General features: G+C 43.0%; 2 protein-coding genes across 6 annotated transcripts in view; one reads left to right on the top strand and one right to left on the bottom strand.

Moving 5' to 3' along the window:
* Abhd17b (abhydrolase domain containing 17B) overlaps positions 1-4,288 on the bottom strand; it is a 31,167-nt gene extending 26,879 nt beyond the window's left edge. For 2 of the 3 annotated variants that reach the window (XR_003835559.1, XM_021151754.2), the window contains exon 1: positions 3,797-4,283. The gene's annotated coding sequence lies outside the window, so the exon portion shown is untranslated. Of the gene's footprint in view, positions 1-3,796 lie in introns of all 3 variants that reach the window. The other variant, XM_029472564.1, reaches the window with a different exon arrangement.
* Positions 4,289-4,440: 152 nt separating this feature from the next.
* Positions 4,441-20,794, top strand: part of C19H9orf85 (chromosome 19 C9orf85 homolog) — a 60,243-nt gene continuing 43,889 nt past the window's right edge. For all 3 annotated transcript variants that reach the window (XR_003835560.1, XR_003835561.1, XM_021152259.2), the window contains exon 1: positions 4,441-4,785. Coding sequence is in view for 1 of the 3 variants with exons in the window: in XM_021152259.2 (XP_021007918.1) it covers positions 4,684-4,785 (102 nt within the window). In the remaining 2 variants the exon portion in view is untranslated. The remainder of the gene's footprint in view (positions 4,786-20,794) is intronic.

Here is a 20,794-nt window from a genome sequence, read left to right as displayed (position 1 = left end):
TGATACTGGAGGACCCATCCTACTTGCACGTGACATCATTTCCCGGACAGGGGTTTTTAAGACTGCTAAAATGGACACAGTGAGTGACCAGAGCACCAGGGTGCATTTCAACTCTGCTGTCAGAAGACTGGCAGTTATCTAATAAGCAGAAGCTCATACCCTGGCATCTACCAATCTACTATTAGATTTATGAACTAGGGTAAACGTTCTTAATGACGGCCTTCAGGTATCATGAAGGAAGCACCACTAACCCAAAAGCCAGGGAAGGCAAGTGCTTTCCCTGTATGAAAATGATGCTACTAGACTTTGACTTAGTTGTGGAAGATCAGTAGTTCAAGGCCAGCCTAGAGTACACAATGAGTCCTCTACACCCCTCCAATGAAAACAAATCAAAATAAACTAGAAAAAGATAATGCTGCTTTAAGGCCCATGAGTTTTAACTTCTCTACTGGATATTCACTGGGAAACGGGCGGAAAAACAAAACCAACTCCAAGGTCAAATATTTCTAAAAAATGTACTCATTGTCTAGTTACATTGTTTTAACACAGATGATGATATTAAATTATTTATCTAGTGTGAAAAAGGAAGAGTGCATGCTGTTTTGCACAAGCTTTAAGGAGAAAGTTTGTTACTTTAGAAAATCATTTGTCTGTCACAGTGCTCTTTTTGGTGTCCGAAAGCAATTCAGTAGGACAATCGGAATGGACAGTGGTGGCAACTGTGCTGACAGTGATGCACCCACTGGTGCAGAGCTCCTGACTCTAGCAATACCAAGAATTAAGTGTGGACACAAATCCTGCAGTTCCGTTAACCTTGTGGGGTAGGGCCCGAGGCACCACAGGCCTAACAAACTCCCAGCTGCTTCTGATGCTGTCGATACATAGCATCACACAGGAGCAAAGTCTGAGTGTAGCAGCTCAAGTACTGAGCTGCGAAATTATTTTGGTTTTTACTAAAAGCATTAAAAAAAACCCTGTTCAAGTGTTTTATAAAAGGAGGATATAGGATCAAGAGCCAACAACTGGTGATATCTTGCATACACATTTAAATATGAGGAGACGTGTTGGTAGTGGTGGTGCTTGCCTCTGATCCCAGCAATGGGGAGGCTGAGGCTGAGAACCTCAACTTTAAGGTCAGCTTGGGCTACTGAGGGTCTCTCCCTGTCTTAAAAAACCAAGACAGTGAGACATTTTCAGAACCCTATTGTCAGACAATTGTCTTAAGCAAATGCCAGAATATACTTACAGGAAGACTCCAAGGACACCATTTAGCAAGGTAATTTTGAGACTGTTGTTGCATGGAGGTGGTCATAGAACATTTGTATGTAGACATAGGGCAGTGAAAAGAAAAAAGAAAAAAACAGAAATACAGGAAGAATATGGATGAATCTTGGACAGACTGAGAAAACAAGCTACAGAAAGATTCATACATCATGCTCGAATAAATGTAAGACCATCAAAAATACACACGCACATGCGCACACACATGCACACACGTGTTCAGGTATGTAGATGCTGCTTCTACGAACACTGACAGCAAGGAGTCATGGCAATTTAAGGATAACAGTTGGTGTGGGAGAAAGAGAGTAGCACGTGGGATAATTTACAAGACATAGGGAAAGTATCCTTTTGATTTGCAGTTGTATTTCTTTCACTAGGTGAAAGGTACATGAATCCTCATGAAATTTTATGTCACCAAAATGGAACAGCTACATTGCCATTTTACAGGGACTAAAGCAAAACTGAGTATAGACAAGGCACAGAAGACTACTTCAACACCAAGAATTGAAGACAAGTCAAAAGATGTGGGCTCAAGTCTCAGGTCTTACTGTCTAACTTTAGACTATTTAAGTAATTCATTTCTCTTGTTTTTATTTACTTAATATGTAAAAGCCAGACAGCCCCCCACCCCCACCCCAAGGCTGGGTAGAACAAGGCTGGGGTAGTGAGGGATTCCTAACAGGGTAGGAAAGGGAGACATTATTTTGAGACTTACAAGAGAAATCACTTTAGAGTGGAAGTGAAATAAACCAACGAAGTCAGTAAACCTAAATTTCCTTGTGAACACTGCTATACACCAATACTGACACACGCAAAAACGTTTATCAATTAATAAATACCTCTAAAAACTCAGCCAGTGGAACAATTTGAAACAAGAGATTTAGATTTTGTTTTATATGTATGAATGCTTTGTCTCCATGCATATTATATGCACCAGGCCTGGTGTCCATGGAGATCAGATGAATGAGGGTGTCAGATGCCCTGGAACAGGAGTTAGCAATGGTTAAGAATCACCATGTGGGTCCTACGAAGGGAACAGAGGTCCTCTGCAACAAGTGCTTCTAAGCAGGTGGCACATTTTAATAGTTCTGTATTACTAATGTGGACACGGATTCAGCCGAGAACTGCATGCCTGGGGTTGTAGATCAATTCAGTGATAGACTGTGGACTACTGAGTTTATTAAGCTACTAAAACATTATCTTGTCCTAGTACTTTACGGTAAGTCTATGTGTTGGGGTGGGCAAGAGTCTGCATTTTCAGCTGTCGTTTTATCCACAATGCAAAATGAGCAATGGTACTCAAGTAAACAAACCACGTATTAACCACTGTATTGTACACCAAGGGACAAATTTAAAGCTTCCTAGCCTACTGAAAATCTAATCCTATCCTTGCCAGTTAACCTTATTAATACTAGAGTAGGAGAAGAGAGAGGTCAAAATACGGTGAAGGCGCTACTTATTTCCTCCTAGATCTGAAACAGTAACGAAGGCATAGCAGATATTGTGTCCACTTTCAACTTCCAACACCTTCGCCTTCTCCGTTTTCCGTTGGTAAGGCACGGGCACCGATAATAATGGTGATATTCAAAATACTGCATTGGCTACGAGTAGATTTATTACCCAACTGAATCCATGCGCCAAGTATATGGACACACATTCTCTAAAATAAGTGTTGATTGAAAATCCCCATTAATGTAAACAAATGAATGTCAATCACAAACTGCACCTAATTAATTCTACTCAAGACTTAGTAGTTTTAGGTACTGTCCCAAGATGTCCAAGATTCTCTTTATACACTGAAGGTCTGAAAAATGTAAATCCTAGGGATCAAGTACTACATACCGCACAAGGAATGGAATACCTTTCATAAACTATCAGAAAAAAAATTTAAAGGTCACCCTTTCCGCGGGGCCCCGTTATTCTAATCCTTCTTACCAAATCTGCTTCACAGTGCCTTAAATCAGAGCACCACTGATGAAACTAAATATTCTGCTTTTGACAGAAATCTCACCAAGATTAAGGCTCTGAACGTTTTCTTTCTTTTTTAAAACAGAAGCGGAGGGAGGTTAAACTCTCCGAACGTCCTCCACACACTCTAATTTGACACAACTTTCCTGGTTTAATATTAAATACAATTTCAAACAGAACTCTCCAACTTTCAATTCAAATCCAACCTCTCCCTCCTTGAGTTCTCAATCAGAGATGATAGAAGTTCAAGCCATGGAAAGCAGCTCCCGCGACAGGCGGAGCGGGATACCCAAGCTCAAGCTCCGGGCGGACTCCATCTAAAATCGAGGCTGGCGGGACCCGGACACCGAGCCGAGAGCGAGGGCCCGAAGTGGCCCAGATCCAGGGAGGGGAGCGGCGCCCGACCCCATCTTGCGGTCCTCCCTGCGGGCGAGGAGGCCCGGGACGCACGGGTCTCCGCTCGGCAGCTCCGTTCCGAAGCCACCGGGCCTGTTCCCCAGCGTAGAGCGGCGACCCCCCGACAGCCCAGCAGCCCAGCCCCACGCACCTGCAGCTGGGCGGCCGCGGCCGCCAACGCGCTGTCCTCCGCGGGGCGCCGCCCGCCGACTCTGCGCGCGCGGCCCGGCCCGGTGAGGACGCGAACGAGAGCTGCGGTGCCCGGGCGCGCTTCGTGTGGCCCCTCCACGCGCGTTCGCGTTCTGCTGACTAACGGCTCCGCCGCGAGGGGCGGCCGCCGCCGGGGCTCTCCGGCCCGAGGTCCCGCGCGGCCGTGGTCGCCGTCCGCAGCGCAGGGCCGGTGCTGCCTTCTCCGCAGCCCGCCTTCCTTGGCACCTCCGAAGGCCGCCAGGCGGCGGAGCGCGCGGCCGCGGCGGGCGGGAGCTGGGAGGGCCGCGGGGCGCGGGGGGGCGAGCGGCCGGGCTGGAGCTGCTCAGTGACTGGAGGAGGGCGCCGAAGCTGACCCGGGGCTCCGGGCTGCAGGCGATCAGGGCACCGGCCTCGCCCACCTTCCACCAATCACAAACTGCGCAGCGGAGTCGCTACGCTACGGAGCCGGGGGACAGGTTGGGAGCGTTCGGCAGGAGGCGGGGATTGCGGAAAAGAAGAGCCAATAGGAACGGGGAATCTCCGCCCCTCCGCCGTGATGGACAGCCGCGTTCGAGCCAATGGGGGAGGTTCTAGATTCGAAGAAAGCCGGCTTGCACCTTGGGTCGGAGGAAGGCTTTCCGTGAAGCCGGTAGTCGAGGATGTGCGGCAAGGCGGAGCGGAGCGAGACTTCCCTAATGAGTCACGTGGGCCGACCTGGGGCCGGGACGGAAAGAGTAGAAGAACTTCTTCCGGGTCACTGTCCATACTCTCAACCTGGGGCGGGAACGTCTTTACTCTTTCCTGTAACTTTAAAGGCTGCACCGACTTACGGTGCTTGAGATTTTGGTGATGAGTTCCCAGAAAGGCAACGTGACTCGGTCCCGGCCTCAGAAGCACCAGAATACGTTCTCCTTCAAAAATGACAAGTTTGATAAGAGTGTTCAGACCAAGGTAGGCCCTTGCCTGTTGTCCTGACTGCCATCCCAGGAAAAAAAGTGACCGAGAGAGGAAAGGGGACAGAGAGAGGAAAGGAGAGGAGTTGGCGATCGTGGACTGCAGCCCAGTTAGTCTTGGCTGCAGTGCAATCGTGTCTCAAATATTCTTCCCACGCCCTTTCTTTGGCTTGGCTCTGTTCCGTGAATCTATCTGATGGTCAGCACATCTCACTAGTGGCGCCGAGACTGGATAGGGCAGCCTAAATTCATCCAACCTAAGGTACCGATGGGGCGATTGACGCCTTGGATGCTCCCACCTGGATCACGCCCCCGCAACAAGAAAATGAAATGAAGGCTCTCGCTCGAGTGTGTCTTTGCAACGACTGTTTTTCCGAGAACTCCCAAGCCCATAAGTTTGTAGGGAGTACTATCTTAGCGTCACTGTCCTCGTCAACAAGATGTTATTTCAGTTTTGTGTTGAGATTGTAAGAGCAAACGGTTTGGCTTGTGTAAAAATGGTTGCTTGCTGTTTATACAGTTAATTTAGCAAGACCTGTGTAAGTGGAAGAAAACTCAGACTGTTTAGGTTACTTGAGATATGTATGACTAGTGATTTTCTGTGAATAGCTATCCCCTTCCTCATAACTGAATGGGGAGCGGATAAAGGCCTTTAGCCATCCTGGAGGCCATAAACCTGCTTTTCCTGTATTTAGAAAAATATTATGGAGAGAAGTTGGTAAAGAAAAATGGATTAATCCACAATTTGGCCTGAACACTAGTGGGAATAGTAAAGTATAATTTCCTCCCACTGCTCTGTAGCCATCTTAAAATCTGTGGAGAGCCTTGAAAGTAAGACTAGACCATACTTAAATATAATTGTGAGATACACTAATTAGACCTTTCCCCAGAGGAAGGAAACTGGGGCCCCAGGTTGTCTCAGCTCTCTATTCTAAAGACAGTTTTTAAATTCAAGACTGGACAGATAAAAATGGAGAGTTAGAGAACGTTTCCCTATCCCCACTTCACCTCTACCTGCTTTTAATCTTTTGAGACAGGGTCTCACTAGGTAGACTAGGCTGTACTTGAACTTGGAGTGATTCTCCTGCCTCAGTCTTCTGACCATGCCTAGCTACAATAGATGTTTTGTTAGGATGCTTATGGAAACAAAGTGGTTCTTTTCTCTCATTTGAATATATTTTTGAAGCAGAAAGAAGCTTGCTCTAGTCTTCCCAATGGCCAACAGGGTTAGCATACGCAGGACCTTCCAGCTTGATAGGAGGACTAACAGTCAAGTGGTGCATACCAAACTCTGTAACCTCCCACTTTCTGAGCTTACTGAAAAGAGGCCTGCCTTTGTGGTCTTCGCTTCCTTTCTGGAGAGGAGATGGTATGTAATGAAACACAACCGGTGGTGTGGAACATTGTCATCTGGTCATGCCATGGTTAGTGACCTGTTGAACCCTTGGCACCTGTGATTACCTGTGAGACACCTGCATAAGATTGGGCCTATTAATGGTCTGTCATGGAATAGGTAGGAACTTAAAAGGCATCATTTCCCCTCAAGTGTATGCGTAAGCTATCTATGGTTGATTGATGGATGTTGATACAGTCATTTTCTTCAGTGGGGTAGCCACACAGCATTTGTCCTTGTTCCTGGAAATAGCCCATTTTTTGGTAAGAAATCGTAATTCGTTGGTTTGCTGAACTGGACCCAGGGAGAACTGTTTCTTTGTACTCTTGGTCATCTCCCCAGAAGTTCATGTGACTGCTTTAGTAGAAGAGAGACCCCACCCATACTTGTCCTGTCATTTTTACTCTATAATACTCGGTTACTACTATCTCTGCTCTGAACTTTCCAGTCAATTTGGTTGTAGGGATCATTAAAAAAATTTCTTAAGAAATAGAGACATGTCAGGAGGTGGTGGCACATGCCTTTAATCCTAGCACTTGGGAGGCATAGGCAGGCGAATCTCTGAGTTCAAGGCCACCCTGGTCTACAGAGTGAGTTCCAGGACAGCCAGGGTTACACAGAGAAACCCTGTCTTGAAAAACAAAACAAAAGAGAGATACAAGTGGCTTGTCTAGACCCATTCGGCCTTTCTAGAGGGTTCTGTGATGTATGGGGGGACATGGAGAAATGGATGAGTGTCGAGTTTCAGAGACCATTATCAGACACAACGGACTGAGTATATTTTGTCTTTTCATTAAGAAAATGGCATGATTGTGGATCAATTTGTAGCCTACATACTGAGTTCCAGAGCAGCCAGGGATATGGAGAGTGACCCTGTCTCAAAAAACAACTAAGCATGAAGGGAGAGAGAAATACAAGTGTGAGCCAAGCATAATCATGTGGTCATCTACGTGGATTCAAAATTGCTCAAGCCCTGAGAAAATTAATTAGATCAATTAATTATAGGAAACGCATAGTTTTTTAAAGCATTGTAACAAGTTTATAGAACATAAAGATTACTTTTCTCGAGCCGACAGTTCAGGCGTAGTCACTGTTAACAGTTTTATGTATATTTGTAGTCTATATACTAGCCTGGCTTAGAACCCATTGTGTAATCTAGGCAGTTCTGCCTCAGCCTCCCAATAGCTGGGATCACAGACCTGGGCCACCTCACTCAGCTAATTTCAAGGTTTTTAATCATTTTAAAACATTGTATAATACAAATATAGAGTAGCTTATTTAACCACTTACATTTAATAAACAGTTGAGTTCTTCACAGTTACTTACTGTATAAAAAGAGCTGAAGCTGGAAGTGGCGGTACATGCCTATTACCCAAGCACTCTGGAAGCTAGGCAAGAGCACAGTGAGTTTAAGGCTAGCTTGAGGTAGATAATGAAACATCTGTCCCTTAGTGTCTTGTATCAGACATTGTGCTACGTGGTGGGAGATTTGGGCTAAGAGCAATACATATACATATATGTGTGTATATGTTGTATATGTATATCTGTGTGTATATATAAATGTGTGTGTGTGTGTACACGTATGTATGCACACTACTTTGACTGAAGCTTATAATTTGCAGTGTGACGTGACAGAAATTAATCAAATAGTCTTTAAAGGGTGTCAGTGCCTGCGCTTATAAGAGCTATGAAAGACAAGTCCAAGAGTATTTAACCTGAAGTCTGGAGTTTGGAGGTTAAGGAACATCTGGTGGGTGAGAAACTGTACTAACTGAAATGTGAAATAGGAAGAGCATATGCCATTCTCTAGAAACTGCCGTTTGCTTTATATCTATGATCGGCATTATTTTTGTTAACATTTCTCAAAGTGTGTATTTTTAGGTCTCCAGCATCGTTTTATGACCAAGTATTGCTTTAGAAATACTGTGCACTGAATCTGACTTTGTGGTGGGGGCAAAGTGTAAGCACTTTGTGGAGTTTGTGAAGCAGGAGAATACCATGAATCCAAGGCTAGGCTGGACTGTGTCATGGTGCGGAGCCATGCAGAGGTGCACATACAACAGTGTGGTGTCAAACAGTCAAACAAAACCCTAAAAGCACTGGGATGTTTTGTGACTTGAAAAGGTAATTGACCAAAACTATGGAATGGTTTGGTTTATAAAATGTCTAATGAACTGTCTTATGAAATACACTCACTTTTGGAAACTGATTGTCATCATGACATGGAGATAAAAAAATGGAAGTCTGAGGCCCCACTGTCTGGATTGGAAATATACTTACAGTAATAATGGCTGATAGTAATAAACTTCAGTGTGTTATGTTATGCCATCTTGCTACACATTATCTAATCTTCAAAATGACCTTGGGATAAATGCTATAATTACTCCATTTTGCATACTGGGAAATTAGGACTTAGGGGAGAGAATGGTGTCTCCAAAGTTACATAATTAGCATATGGCTGTGCATTAATTAGGTAAGATGAGACTCGGAGGGCAAGTCATTTCAAAGCCCTTGTTTGTATGCAGAGTTTCTGCTTCCGGACTGGGGAGTTTTATCTGCTCATCTCTGTCCATTACATTTTGAGACAGATATAGCCGCCAAGGCCATGAATTTAGTTCCTTCTGCCTGAGCCTGCTAAAAAACTTGAATTACAAACCTCAGCCACCAGAGCCAGTTTTTATTTTCTTGGAGTTGTTGTTTGTAACAGAAGCAATATGACCCTGAGAGTATGGTCAGGGCAGAGATGTATGAGCCTCATTGTCAAAGCCTATTACAGCCAAGGTGTTCTCTGTGCCCCAGAGGTTCACGTTCAGGAGCCTTAACCCACCAGTGTGAGAGTGAGAGACTGGGGATTTTAAAAGGTGGGGCCTAGTGGAATTTGATGGGGTCAGTGTCGATTGAGTAGAGTGAGTTCTCTGTGCGTGCTTCCTAACTGTGATCTCTGCTGTAAACAGAAGGTGCTGAGCTGTCATGAAACTTGTGCGTGATTTGTTGTTGCTGGCTCCACTGTAATCACTGGGAAATCAGATTTCAGTTGATGTGGTGCAGATCCTAATCGCATGTGGCCTGCCAGCCTTACAGCACCCCACAGGAGCTCTTTCTCTGCCCTCAGGAACGCATAGTTGTCATCATCATTCAGCAGAGACATTGCTGAAATACACTTTTTAGTTCCTTGCCTTGTGCTTTCAGGGAACACTGCTCACCCACGGACCTCACAAGTGAGGATGTATTTCTTGGCCCACAGCTTCACCTTTTTCCTATTTGTGGCTTTCGTCAGTTCCTCCTCAATCAGAGCTGTAGCGTTGGAAAAACGCATGCTGTCAGACTAGCACCCCTCTAGGTCCATGCTAACCTACACACCCCTGCACAGGGCCTGGCTTCCTCTATGCCACAGGTCCTCTCAGCATACTCACAGCATACTTTCAGTAATCACTACATATCCATGGGTAATCCTTCCAGCATCCGAGTCTCAGCTTTTAGACCCCCATCCCTCAGAAGTCTACTCTCAAGGTCAGACTCTAACCTTTACCATGGCTGGAAACTGTTCTCCTCACAGACAGGGTCTATCTTTGACTGGAACTCACTATGTAGACCAGGCTAGCCATGAACTCAGAGAGATCTGTCTGTTTCTGTATCCCAGGTGCTAGGATTAAAGCCCTGTGCTACCTGTCTTAGAGTACAGATATCATGACCAAGGCAAGTCTTATAAAGGACAACATTTAATTAGGCTGGCTTACAGATACAGAGGTTCAGTCCATCATCAAGGTGGGAGCATGGCAGCATTCAGGCAGGCATGATGTAGGCAGAGCTGAAGAGTTCTGTATCTTTATCTGAAGGCTGCTAGTGGAAGACTGGCTCCCAGGCAGCTAGATGAGGCTCTGAAGCCCACACCCACAGTGACACACCTACTCCAACAAGGTCACACCTCCTAATAGTGCTACTCCCTGGACCAAGCATATACAAACCATCATACTACCACACCCAGCTTACTCAGAAACTTAAAAAAAATGACTACCATTTATTTACATGGCTTCCTGTTTCCTCAAATACGCCTGGTTGTTGTTGTTGGCCTCACTGGCTGTTCCTGTCTGATAATCCTTCACTTTTCAGTGTACTTTATATTTCCATGACCCCCTTACCATACTCTGCTGCCTTGTCCTTCTTTCTCCCCGTGGCACTCTCTTGACATATGCCTAACCCTGCTCAGGTCTAGCTTCCTGTTTTTCTACCACCATGTCTAACAAACTACCTGTGCCTGGCCCTATACATTGTACTTCCTTATTGCACAGATAAAATGCTTGTCTCTTCCTGTTGTAGTTTGCTTTCTCTTACTGTGGTAAAGTGCTCTGACCGAAAGCTGTATAGGGAGGAAAGGATTTATTTAGCTTCCAGGTCAGAGTTCATCTCTGAAGAAGTCAGGGCATGTACATAAGCAGGAACTTGAAGCAGAAACCACAGAGGAATGCTGCTTGTTGGCTGGCTCACACACTCGTGCTTAGCTAGCTTTCTTCTATGACACGGAACTACTTGCCCAGGCACTGGTGCCACTCACAGAGGCGTAGGCTTGCCTACGTCTATTAACAATTTAGTCAGCCCCCAAAAGATGTACTCCTATGCTGGGCTGATCTGGGTAATTGAGACTTCAATTGAGACTCTCTTCTCAGGTTACCTAAGCTAGGCCAAGCTATCAGTTAAAGTTAAGTAGGGTGTTCCCTAAGGCTGTCCCCTTGATTTGTACCTTAAGTTCACTGTCTCTTGCCTATCTAACAACCTGAAGGCACAAGACTCCTTAATTACCCATTCACCCTGCCCAAATCCAAGGATCTGAGTTCAATTCCTGGAAACCATGGTGGAAGGAAAGAACGGTTCTCTATGCTGACTTCCTCATCACACCTTGGATTGAGTGTCATGTGCACAATAATAATATAAAACAAACCTGAGTGTTCCACGTAGGTCAGTAAAGGCTTATCAGTAGGAAAGAAAGGTACCACTATGAGGATGTTGGTGATGGAGTGGGCACGCATTGTGGGGGAGAAGGTAAATGAGGGGACTCTGCACCTCTCTCTCTGTTTTGCTGTGAACCCGAGACTATCCTAACATCTAAAGCCTATTTACATAGCGTAACCAATTGCAGTCCTCATGTTCATCACCCAGCAGTAACTGACTCTTAAACAGTCTAAAAGCTATTCCTCACTCCCTTCTGTCCATGGCTTAAAGTCCATCTGAGTGCTTGTAACTCAGCCTCCAGCACAGCCTTTCTGTTGAGCTGCAGGATCAAGTGTCTGACAACCTGCTTGACCTCTGTTCTTGAGTGAAGCATAAGGTAGCAAAGAAAAGCCCCTGCTTTTGTCCTGTCCAGTGTTCTTCCTGAGCAGTATTCTCTAGTTTCATTATTGGCTCCACCATTGTACAGCCATTACTCAAGCATTGTACATGGGTGGGTGTGTTTATGTATCCAGTATCTTCATTTGTCCTTCTTTACATGCATTATTTTTTAAAACAGTTTTTCATTGAACCTGAGACTCACATTTTAGTCAGACTTGTCCAGTCTCAGGATTGCTCCCGTCTCTGTAATCGCAGTGCTGGCTTACAGGTACGCTCTGCCTTTCTTGGCTTTTACGTGGGTGAAGAGGATCAGAACTCAATTCCAAATGCTTTTGTGACCAGGATTTTTGTTTCATCCTCAACACCAAGGCTATGGACATGTACACAGATGGTATTTAGTAAATATCATTATTTGTGACGGTGTTAAGTGTTTGACAAGGATAACACCATTATAATTCAGAAATAAAAGGGGGAGGAATAACTGATAAATTATTATCCTCAGAGAGAAAGTAGATCTTGGGGATTAGAGTTAGGAAACTGAGTAGAGCCAGATGGAAGAACCTGTGCTGTCTTAGTGACTTTGACATTGTTTTGACAAAAGTATCTGTCGGAAGCACCATTGAAGGGATGAAAGATTCACTGTGACTCGGTTTCATAGGAATTTCATTGCATTGTGGCAGCAAAGTAATGGCCAAAGCAGACTGGCTCCTGACAGCTGGAGTGTGTGGTGGAAGCTCTTCACAGAAGGATGGACCAGGAGCAGAGGGAGAATTTTTACTCCAAGATCTATCTCACTCCTTGTGACTGCTTCCCTAGTCAGACCCTAACTCACATCTCTACAGCCTTCAAAACTCAAGCTTGAAACCAAAGTACACAATATCAGCCTGTGGGGACATTTCAGATGCAAGTTTTAACTGGTGAATATGAGTTCTAGGTCAAGGAGTTGAATGCATTTCAGGTGTATCCAGACCATGGAGTCACATGTGGCCCAACACAAAAGTGCAAACTTACTTAAAACCTTATTTATTTATTTATTTATTTATTTATTCTGCTTGATTTTGTGTGTGACTTAATTGTGTGGTTCGAGAGCATGGAGTTTGTAGGTGGCATCAAGTCTTAATGCCAAAGGATTGGGCGTTTCTGGTAGTTTAATCTGAAAATGAAACCAAATGAAAAGGATCAGCCAAGAGTATTACTCCATGCAGTCTTTTGCAAACAGGACTTCCTTGCAAACAGGTCTTTGAGGATGAGTTCCTGACTCAGAAATACTCAAGTAAATGACTAAAGATCTGGAGTATGTGAAAGGTTTTTCCCCCTAGTAATTATTCCAGAACAAGAATACAAGCAGATATTTATGCTTATTGCCAAAGTGGAGACAATACATCGTCTGAAGACAAAAGCATAGGAGTGAAGGCCTCTGTTGCTTAAGTGGCTCTCCGGAGTGCGTTTGGGTATATTTACTAGTTGAGTGATGATCATGAGAAAAGTGCTTGAACTCTCATGGTCTGTGTGGGTGCATCTGTTCAGTAAGGGCTTGGTAGGCTTGTGAAAATGCCCATCTCAAACCTGAGCTAGCACTAAGCCTTCATAAGTGGTATTCTCTGCCTTCATCCTACTAAGATGCTCACCGTGTCCATTGGCTACTCACTCAGCCATGCTTGTCCTGGCTCATCCTGCTTGGAATAGCTCTCCTTCCCTGTCACATGTGCTGCCCTCATCAAGCCTAGGATGCATGGGTTGTTAGTTATTAGGGCACATATCTTGGCTTCTTTCTCTTCCTCATACATAGACACAAATGCTATCTATTGCCCCCTGACAGAGAGCCAAGCATTAAGAAAAAAACCTCATTGTATATAATATGTACTGTCAGAGTAGCCCTGTGAAGTGGCACGAAAGAATGGAAACAGACTTATTATCACTGATTATGGTCTATGTGAAACCACTGGTGTTTTGAGCTACTATATTATGTATATTATGTGCCAAATATTGACAACAATGAGTAAAGCATGTATCCTCCATTCTAATGCCAGTCTAGTAATGAAAATTGAAAGTAGAAAAATTACATGTGTAATGTTTATTTAATAAACATCTATTGAAGCATAACTTACATATATAAAAGTTTGTAGCTCATGTTGCAGTTTAGTATATTTTAACCAGAAATGTCATGTAGCTTTCTAGAACCCAATTCTCCCAGTCAGCATGAGCCTCTTTCTTAAATGTACCCACTAAGGAACTATAAACTAAGCTTTGAATCATAACTTGGGAAACATAGAGAAATAGTGTTAGTGGATGTGGAATAGCATCCTGATGGAGCCTCACTGTTCATATGTACATTATACCTTCAAATAATCCTTCTTTGGCCAAAAGGACTAGGTGTGACTTGGTTTTCCAACAGTGACCAGTTTGTCCCTTTTTAAACCTGAACTTTCCCACAGCTTTGGAGGTGGATACATAATTGTGGTTCTAACTCTTTGTAATTTGCCTATATCTTCAGGATGTAAAATGACAATTCAGAAACTTCAGGTACATATTTCTCGTTTGTTCTAGTTGGAACAATTAGGTTTACATTGAATATTTAAGTATTCACTTATCCTTTTGGAACAAAGTTGTATGGAATATTTTTTTGTTTTTATTTGGATGAAGTCATGTTATTAATAGGAAGAACTCTTGTAGATGATGGAGCTGTTTGTGTATTTTAAATTATGGCTTATCAGCAGAATTCTCTTATACATTTATATTACTGAAAAAAACGATTTTGAAGGTCATTTGATGTTGTAGGTCATTTACACATCATGGGTTTGAAATTCCAAGCTAAGCTAGGGATTAATTTAAATGTTCTGTTGTCCTGTGAAGATTTATATGCTATTAAATGCTCAGCCCTTTTCTACCAGGTGGCTGACTTGTTTGTCTTGAAGTTACTCATGTCACTGAAGTCATCAATTTGAGTAATATAGTTGACATCATTCTATATACTTGTGTAATGGATGTTTAGTATACCATCATGAGCCTTTATCATGAGATTCTATAGTAGTATGATCTCAAGATTTTTATAAACTGAATGACATGATCATACTGTTAAATCATATGTGGTGTAAGTTATCATCTTTTTTTCTGTATATAAGGAAATATTGTGGTTATTTCTATATGTGGACAGTATGGACAGTTATTTGATCCTCACATAGTCAGCTGTTCCTGGGACATTTAAACAAAATCCTGGCTCATTGTGGTTTCTAACTTTTAGTTTAAGGTTTCCTTCAGGACATGTTCAGAAAGGCTTGCTCTTTGCTATTCAGAAGCATTTTTTACTGATGTTTCTAATTCAAAATAGCTGATGAAAAATACTTCCAAAATTTCAGTGAAATGACAAAAGAAAGCTGAGACCTTAGACAATTGGAAAAGATCTTCTAACAAAGAGCACTATGGGGGAGAGAGCCACAAGGTTAGGCACTGTCATGAAGAGAGCCACAAGGATAGGCACTGTCATGAAGAGAGCCACAAGGATAGGCACTGTCATGAAGAGAGCCACAAGGATAGGCACGGTCATGAAGAGAGCCACAAGGATAGGCACTGTCATGAAGAGAGCCACAAGGATAGGCACTGTCATGAAGCTAGAGGCAGCGTGACCTCTGGCAAGCACTGAACAGGAGGCCGGATACTGGAAAATTGGACGTATACTTGCTTGAGACTGTTTTAGCAGAGGTGGTGGCTTTTGACCAGGGCTACATCATTCAGGCTGCTTTTGTACAGTTTAAATGTAGAGACCTTTCTTTATAGTGCACAGACTAAGCAGATAAACAAAAACGAAGTCCTGCTTTATAATAAAAAAAAATTTCAGGAAATTTATAAGGCATAGAGAGTCAAGTCCTAAATTTACAATGTTGTAATATAATATGGTTGGAAATCAAGGTTTTTCTAGTCAATTTTTGAATAATGCAAAGACACAGTCAGAACAGCTGTCTAGTGTGGGAGAATGTCATAAAAGAGGAAGAGAGCTGTGGTCCTGATGGAGCCGGTACCTCGAAGCAGCATGAATCCTGTACACAGTAATCTCTAAGCTGTTTTCGCCCTCTCGATCAAAGACAGACAGTATAAAATGTGAATTAACTTCCAGGGCAGTAGTGACTCTCAGATCTGATTCACCTGTGCAGTACTACCCAGTAGATGTGTCTGTAATGCCGCAGGCCATCCTTTCCAGTTCCAGCCAGCACGGTCACCATGTGTACCTTCCAAGAACTTGAACTGTTCTCAATACAGCTCAGGACTTGACCTTTAACTTCTGTTCATTTAAGGTAGCTGCCAGTAGTTGATGGCTACTGCATTGCACAGTGCAGATCTAGGCTCGCATGCAGAGCTTGTACAGATTACTCATCAGTAGTACACATTTTAGGAAAACGCCATCCATGAGTTGCACAACTGAGGACTTTACGTCTTGTGCCCAGGTAAAGAAGGTACATAGAACTTCATAAAAGCATTTTTAAGAAGATGTGCTTGATATTATTAATGATTAAAAACTAATTAAAATCCTTAAAATGAGAGTTTGGTTCGGTAAAACAAACACCTACATGGTTGTAGAAGTTTGAAGTAAACACTCTAGTACCATAGCTTTATGACAGCCATGGACAAGACTAAAAGATGACTACGTTTGTAATTTGGAAGATCAAGTTAATAGATTGCCAAAACATAGAATTCCAAAATAATGAAAAGTGAGAAAGAACTTAAGGTGTGGGGCTGGAAGATGGTTCAGCGGTTAAGAGCACTGGCTGCTCTTCTGAAGGTCCTGAGTTCAATTCCCAGCAACTACATGGTGGCATGGTGGCTCACAACCACCCGTAATGGATCCGATGCTCTTTTCTCGTGTATCTGAAGACAGCTACAGTGTACTCATATACATAAAATAAATAAATCTTTTAAAAAAAGAAAAGAACAAAACAAAACTTAAGATGTGAAGGACCCAGCTAAGCTACAGTTTGTGTGAAGGAACTAACTCCAGAGGTTAGTCCAGGAAGGTGAGATGGAAGTTTCCTCAAACGTTGACAAAGCCCTAGGCTTCAGATAGAAGGATCTGCCTGGTGCTTTATAAGAATATTGTAGGGAAAGAGATATGTCTTTGGGAGTAAGGTTTTGAGCTCTTGATGAAAATTCCCGCCAGCACCAAGCTATGCTTCAAAGTTTCAGATTTTTTTAGCATGGTCAATGGGCCAGTGTCTACAGAACATTATAAAAAAGGGAGTCTTGAATTTTGAATTCATTGTAGTGCTGAGCTGTGACTTCAGTGTCAGAGTTAGAGTCACTCAGAAGCAAGGCATAGTGATACATGCCTGTAATGCCAGAGGCTAAGGCAAAGGGACTGTGAGTTAAAGGATCGTCTTGGTAAAAATATACAAGATCTTGTATCAAAGCATGAAATATAATATGGGTGCTGTATTGGGAGGCAGGATTGGAAGTAAAATATCTAAGTGCAGATTTCAGCTCCCTCACATAAGGGTCTGAGAATTGCTGGAAGAAGACTCCAGGCTTGAACAGCATGCAAAGACAAAGACTGTTTATTCTGCAGAAGCCACCAGAGTGCGGGGAAGGGGATGTCAACTATCCAAGCAAAATGGTGACCGTGACGGAATCTCTGCAGGCCCCCTTTAAAGCCAGTTAGGGATTTTCCAGCTGTGGTTGGGTCACCTTCATCAGAATTGGTTGTGTTTATTATATGTGATATTTATATACTTTTGATAGGTTCGTACCTCGAGGAAGAGGGGGTTGCCCCTGGCCAGATGTCAGGGCAGTTGCCGATTGGCTGCCCTTTTTCTGAGGTTTTTGCAAGAACCTTGACTGTATTTCTGCATAATTGATGCTTAAGGCCTAATGTGGCTACCAGTTCTAAAATGGAGTGAAGTAGGTCCTCTCATTAAGTACATGTCGGCTGAAGATGGGGTCCGTTTTAGAGGAGTAGAGATGCCATAAAGAAGAAACGTCAGTGTTGCCAAGGGGCTTTTTAGGCTGTCAGCTATAGCTTTGTGTCTGCTAGGCAAAGTGGAGAGGAAGAGAACAACACATTTTAGTGTCAGTGTGCTTGTGATGATGGTAAGCTGGGTGGTAAGGCCACGGTATAAAAAGCAGGACTGAGCAGCTCCACTTAGGGTTTTTCACATTATTAGTTTATTATTTCTCTGCGTATGTGTTTTGTGTTTGGGCACATATGTACCCTAGCTGGGTGCTAGGAACCAAATGTGTGTTCTCTGCAAGAGCAGGTGCACTGATGACCCCCGAGCCACTTCTCCAGCTCCCTGAAGCCTTCTCATAGTAGGATTTCTTTTTTTAAAACATGAATTGAGGATGAGGATTTGAAGTGAAATTTCAGTGGAGTTAGTAGAGTTGCTGTGTTGGCCTGGGACTCTATCTCAGTAACTGAGTGCTGGCCTGGTGTGCTTCAGGTCCTGGGTATGAACTCTAGTACTGGAAACAGAAAAGGCTGAAATGCAGTATTTGTTCAATATCCCAGCACCCCAGCTTTTATTTTTATTACTTTTTAGTTATATGCATGTACTTGTTTCTCTTTGTGGGTATGCACACGTGTACAGTGGTGCCCACTGAAGCCAGAGGCATCAGATCCCTTGAAGGTGTCGCAGGTGCTTGTGAGCAATCCGCTGAGAGTGCTGAGAACTGAACTCGGGCTCTCTGAAACAACCGTGTGTGCTTTGAATCATTGACCCATTTCTCCAGCCCCAGTCCTAGCATTTAAATCAGGGCTTGCCCCCCTCTCTTAGAGAAGCAGCTATCTGAATCACCTCATAAGTCTTTATCAAGACACATGCCTCTCAGGAAAGACTGAAACGGCATGGCTTCCATCTGAAACCTTTTGAAGACTTTAGCTGAAGAATTCAGTAGAATTGAGTGCCAGCAAGGTGGGAGCTTTTCAGTCTTGAGGGCTGTGAAGTAGTGTGGGTCAATTGTCTAAACCCTCCTAAAAACCCAGTTTGGAGAAGCGAGCCGGTTAGCTTATTTTAAACACCGTATTAACTCAAGACACTACTTGCTCTTGAGACTGATTTCACATGCATTACTTTTGTGATCCTATTTCAGTGGGATTTTAGGCATCATCAAGATTAGACATGATAAATCTTTGGAATCTTGGAGCTGCCATCTGCATTAGTTTTTACTTTTTTCAGATGTTCCCATGAACAACAGTGATGGTCATGGTACATGCTTTAGAATTGAAGAATTCTAGTCTGTGACTCAATTATAGGTTTCTATGTTCATCATGCAAGGATGATTTGAGAAGACAATGAAAAGTTGTAGAAAACTCCAGGAAGAAAATGTTGTTGTACTGTGGTTATTATAGATGATCTGTGGATCTGTGTTGTTCACTAAAAATCTACTTTTATTTCTTGGCTTTACATATTCATTTGCTTGAAAACATCTTTGTACTATTTTTCTTTTAATAACCAAAAAAATGTTCTCAACTGAATATTAGGAAAGTCATGTGAAAACTGAGCTTTAAACCAAATGAGTCACAGAATAAACCTAGTTTTTCCCACTCAGGTGACTTAACTCTTCAGGCCATTGTCAATGCAAATAGATTGTTTTTGTGACATAAACGTGATCAGGATGAGGCAATTGACTTTGAAGATGTTGCTGTTTGCAGGTGGTAATTACTCATTTGTTATTACCCCCAAGTGTCTGACTTGATGCTTAAGATTTATTTTTAAAGATAAGTCATCTGGTTTATAGCTTGCTTGTCTGTTACTTGAAAGATTTAAATTCATACAGTTCTTAATATATGCCATTAGGAAGGAAGGGGTATTTGTGCCATTTAAAAAGCCTGTCTAACAATGTTACTAGTTTGTCTCTTTAAAGATCACTAACTTGGGGCATACCTTACTGGTTGGACAAGATCTCAGATTGTGACTAAGTTCTAATGAGTGGTTATAAAAGCATGTGTGCTGCCTTGTGACACTTACATGTTACTGTTTGAGCTGGACTCTGCATTCCAGTTGACTGTACGCGGGTTACTTCAGGTGGCTCACTATACCGACTCGTCTTTGTTTACATGTCACAGGGATGGGGAACAGTTGGAAAGCTCCTCCTTTAGAACAGTGCTTAATGAAGACATTTCCTTCTCTGAGTTAACTTTACTAACTTTAGAATTGTGTATGATTCACTGGATACTGCAAAGGTTACCTTAGATTTAGCCCTATTTGCAAAGCAGTTTTCCTACCAGTATGCCAGTTTAGACTCAAGTTATAATACCTTACAAGTGGAAATGTGTATACTTTGCCAAATTGGCTGAAGGGTTCCTTGCTCTTCTGTTCTTATAGAAGACCTTGAAAACTATAGGGGGTCACTTTTCACTTTTAACTTAAATCCACACCTTCAGCTAATAATCATCTTTTTATGAGTTTGGTCTTTGATGTTCCCGATTAATTTTGTGATCTTGAGTAAATCTCTTAATTCTGAGCTTCAGGTTTCTCATCTGCAAAATGACGATAATTAATACCTACTCCTAACCACAAGGATGTGGTAAAAATAGCCAGGGGAATTTTTATAAAGGATTAGGCATGCGGTTTATGAATTTATAGTAGCAGTCTTTTGTATTCAGTCTATTTAGTTTGCTAATATTCTTTTGATAAAAATGAGAATGCTGGTTTTATAGTTTCTGTGGTTGGAATGTGAAGGGTTTGCCAGAGGCTTGTGTGTTGGAACACTCAGCCCCAGGTGGTGCTAAGTTGGAACCTCGTGGAATCTTTAGGAAATAGAGCCTCATTGGAGGAAGTAGGTCACCAGGGGTGAGCCTTGAGGATTTCCAGCCTGACTACTGACTCGTATCCACCCTCTGCTTCTTGTCTGCCAGGACTTGAGTTTAGGAGACCTGACTGCACATTCCTACAACTGTGGAGCTGCCTGTCTCCATGCTTTCCCCTCCATGATACTGTAGCCCCTCAAACCACAAGCCAAAATAAAACCTTTCTCACTTAAGTTGCTTCTTGTCAGGTCACAACAAGAAAAGTAACCAATGCAGTAATTACCCATGTAGATAACTAGCATTTCGATACTTGAGCAGCACGCAGCAGTGTCTGGTATAAAGCAAAGAGTCTTGGTAGGCTGAGTGAGGAAGATGCAAAATTCCTGGTCAGCTTAGGTTACAGAGTGCATTCAGCTCTACTTAGTGAAGTCCTGTTGAAAAATAAAAGGCAAGCAGGGCGGTGGTGGCGCATGCCTTTAATCCCAGCACTTGGGAGGCAGAGGCAGGTGGATTTCTGAGTTCGAGGCCAGCCTGGTCTACAGAGTGAGTTCCAGG

This window comes from Mus caroli, chromosome 19 (assembly GCF_900094665.2).
Source record: "Mus caroli chromosome 19, CAROLI_EIJ_v1.1, whole genome shotgun sequence".
In the NCBI taxonomy this organism is placed as follows: Eukaryota; Metazoa; Chordata; class Mammalia; order Rodentia; family Muridae; genus Mus; species Mus caroli.
Note: the sequence above shows the minus strand (reverse complement) of the source record. Positions and strands in the feature narration are given on the sequence as shown.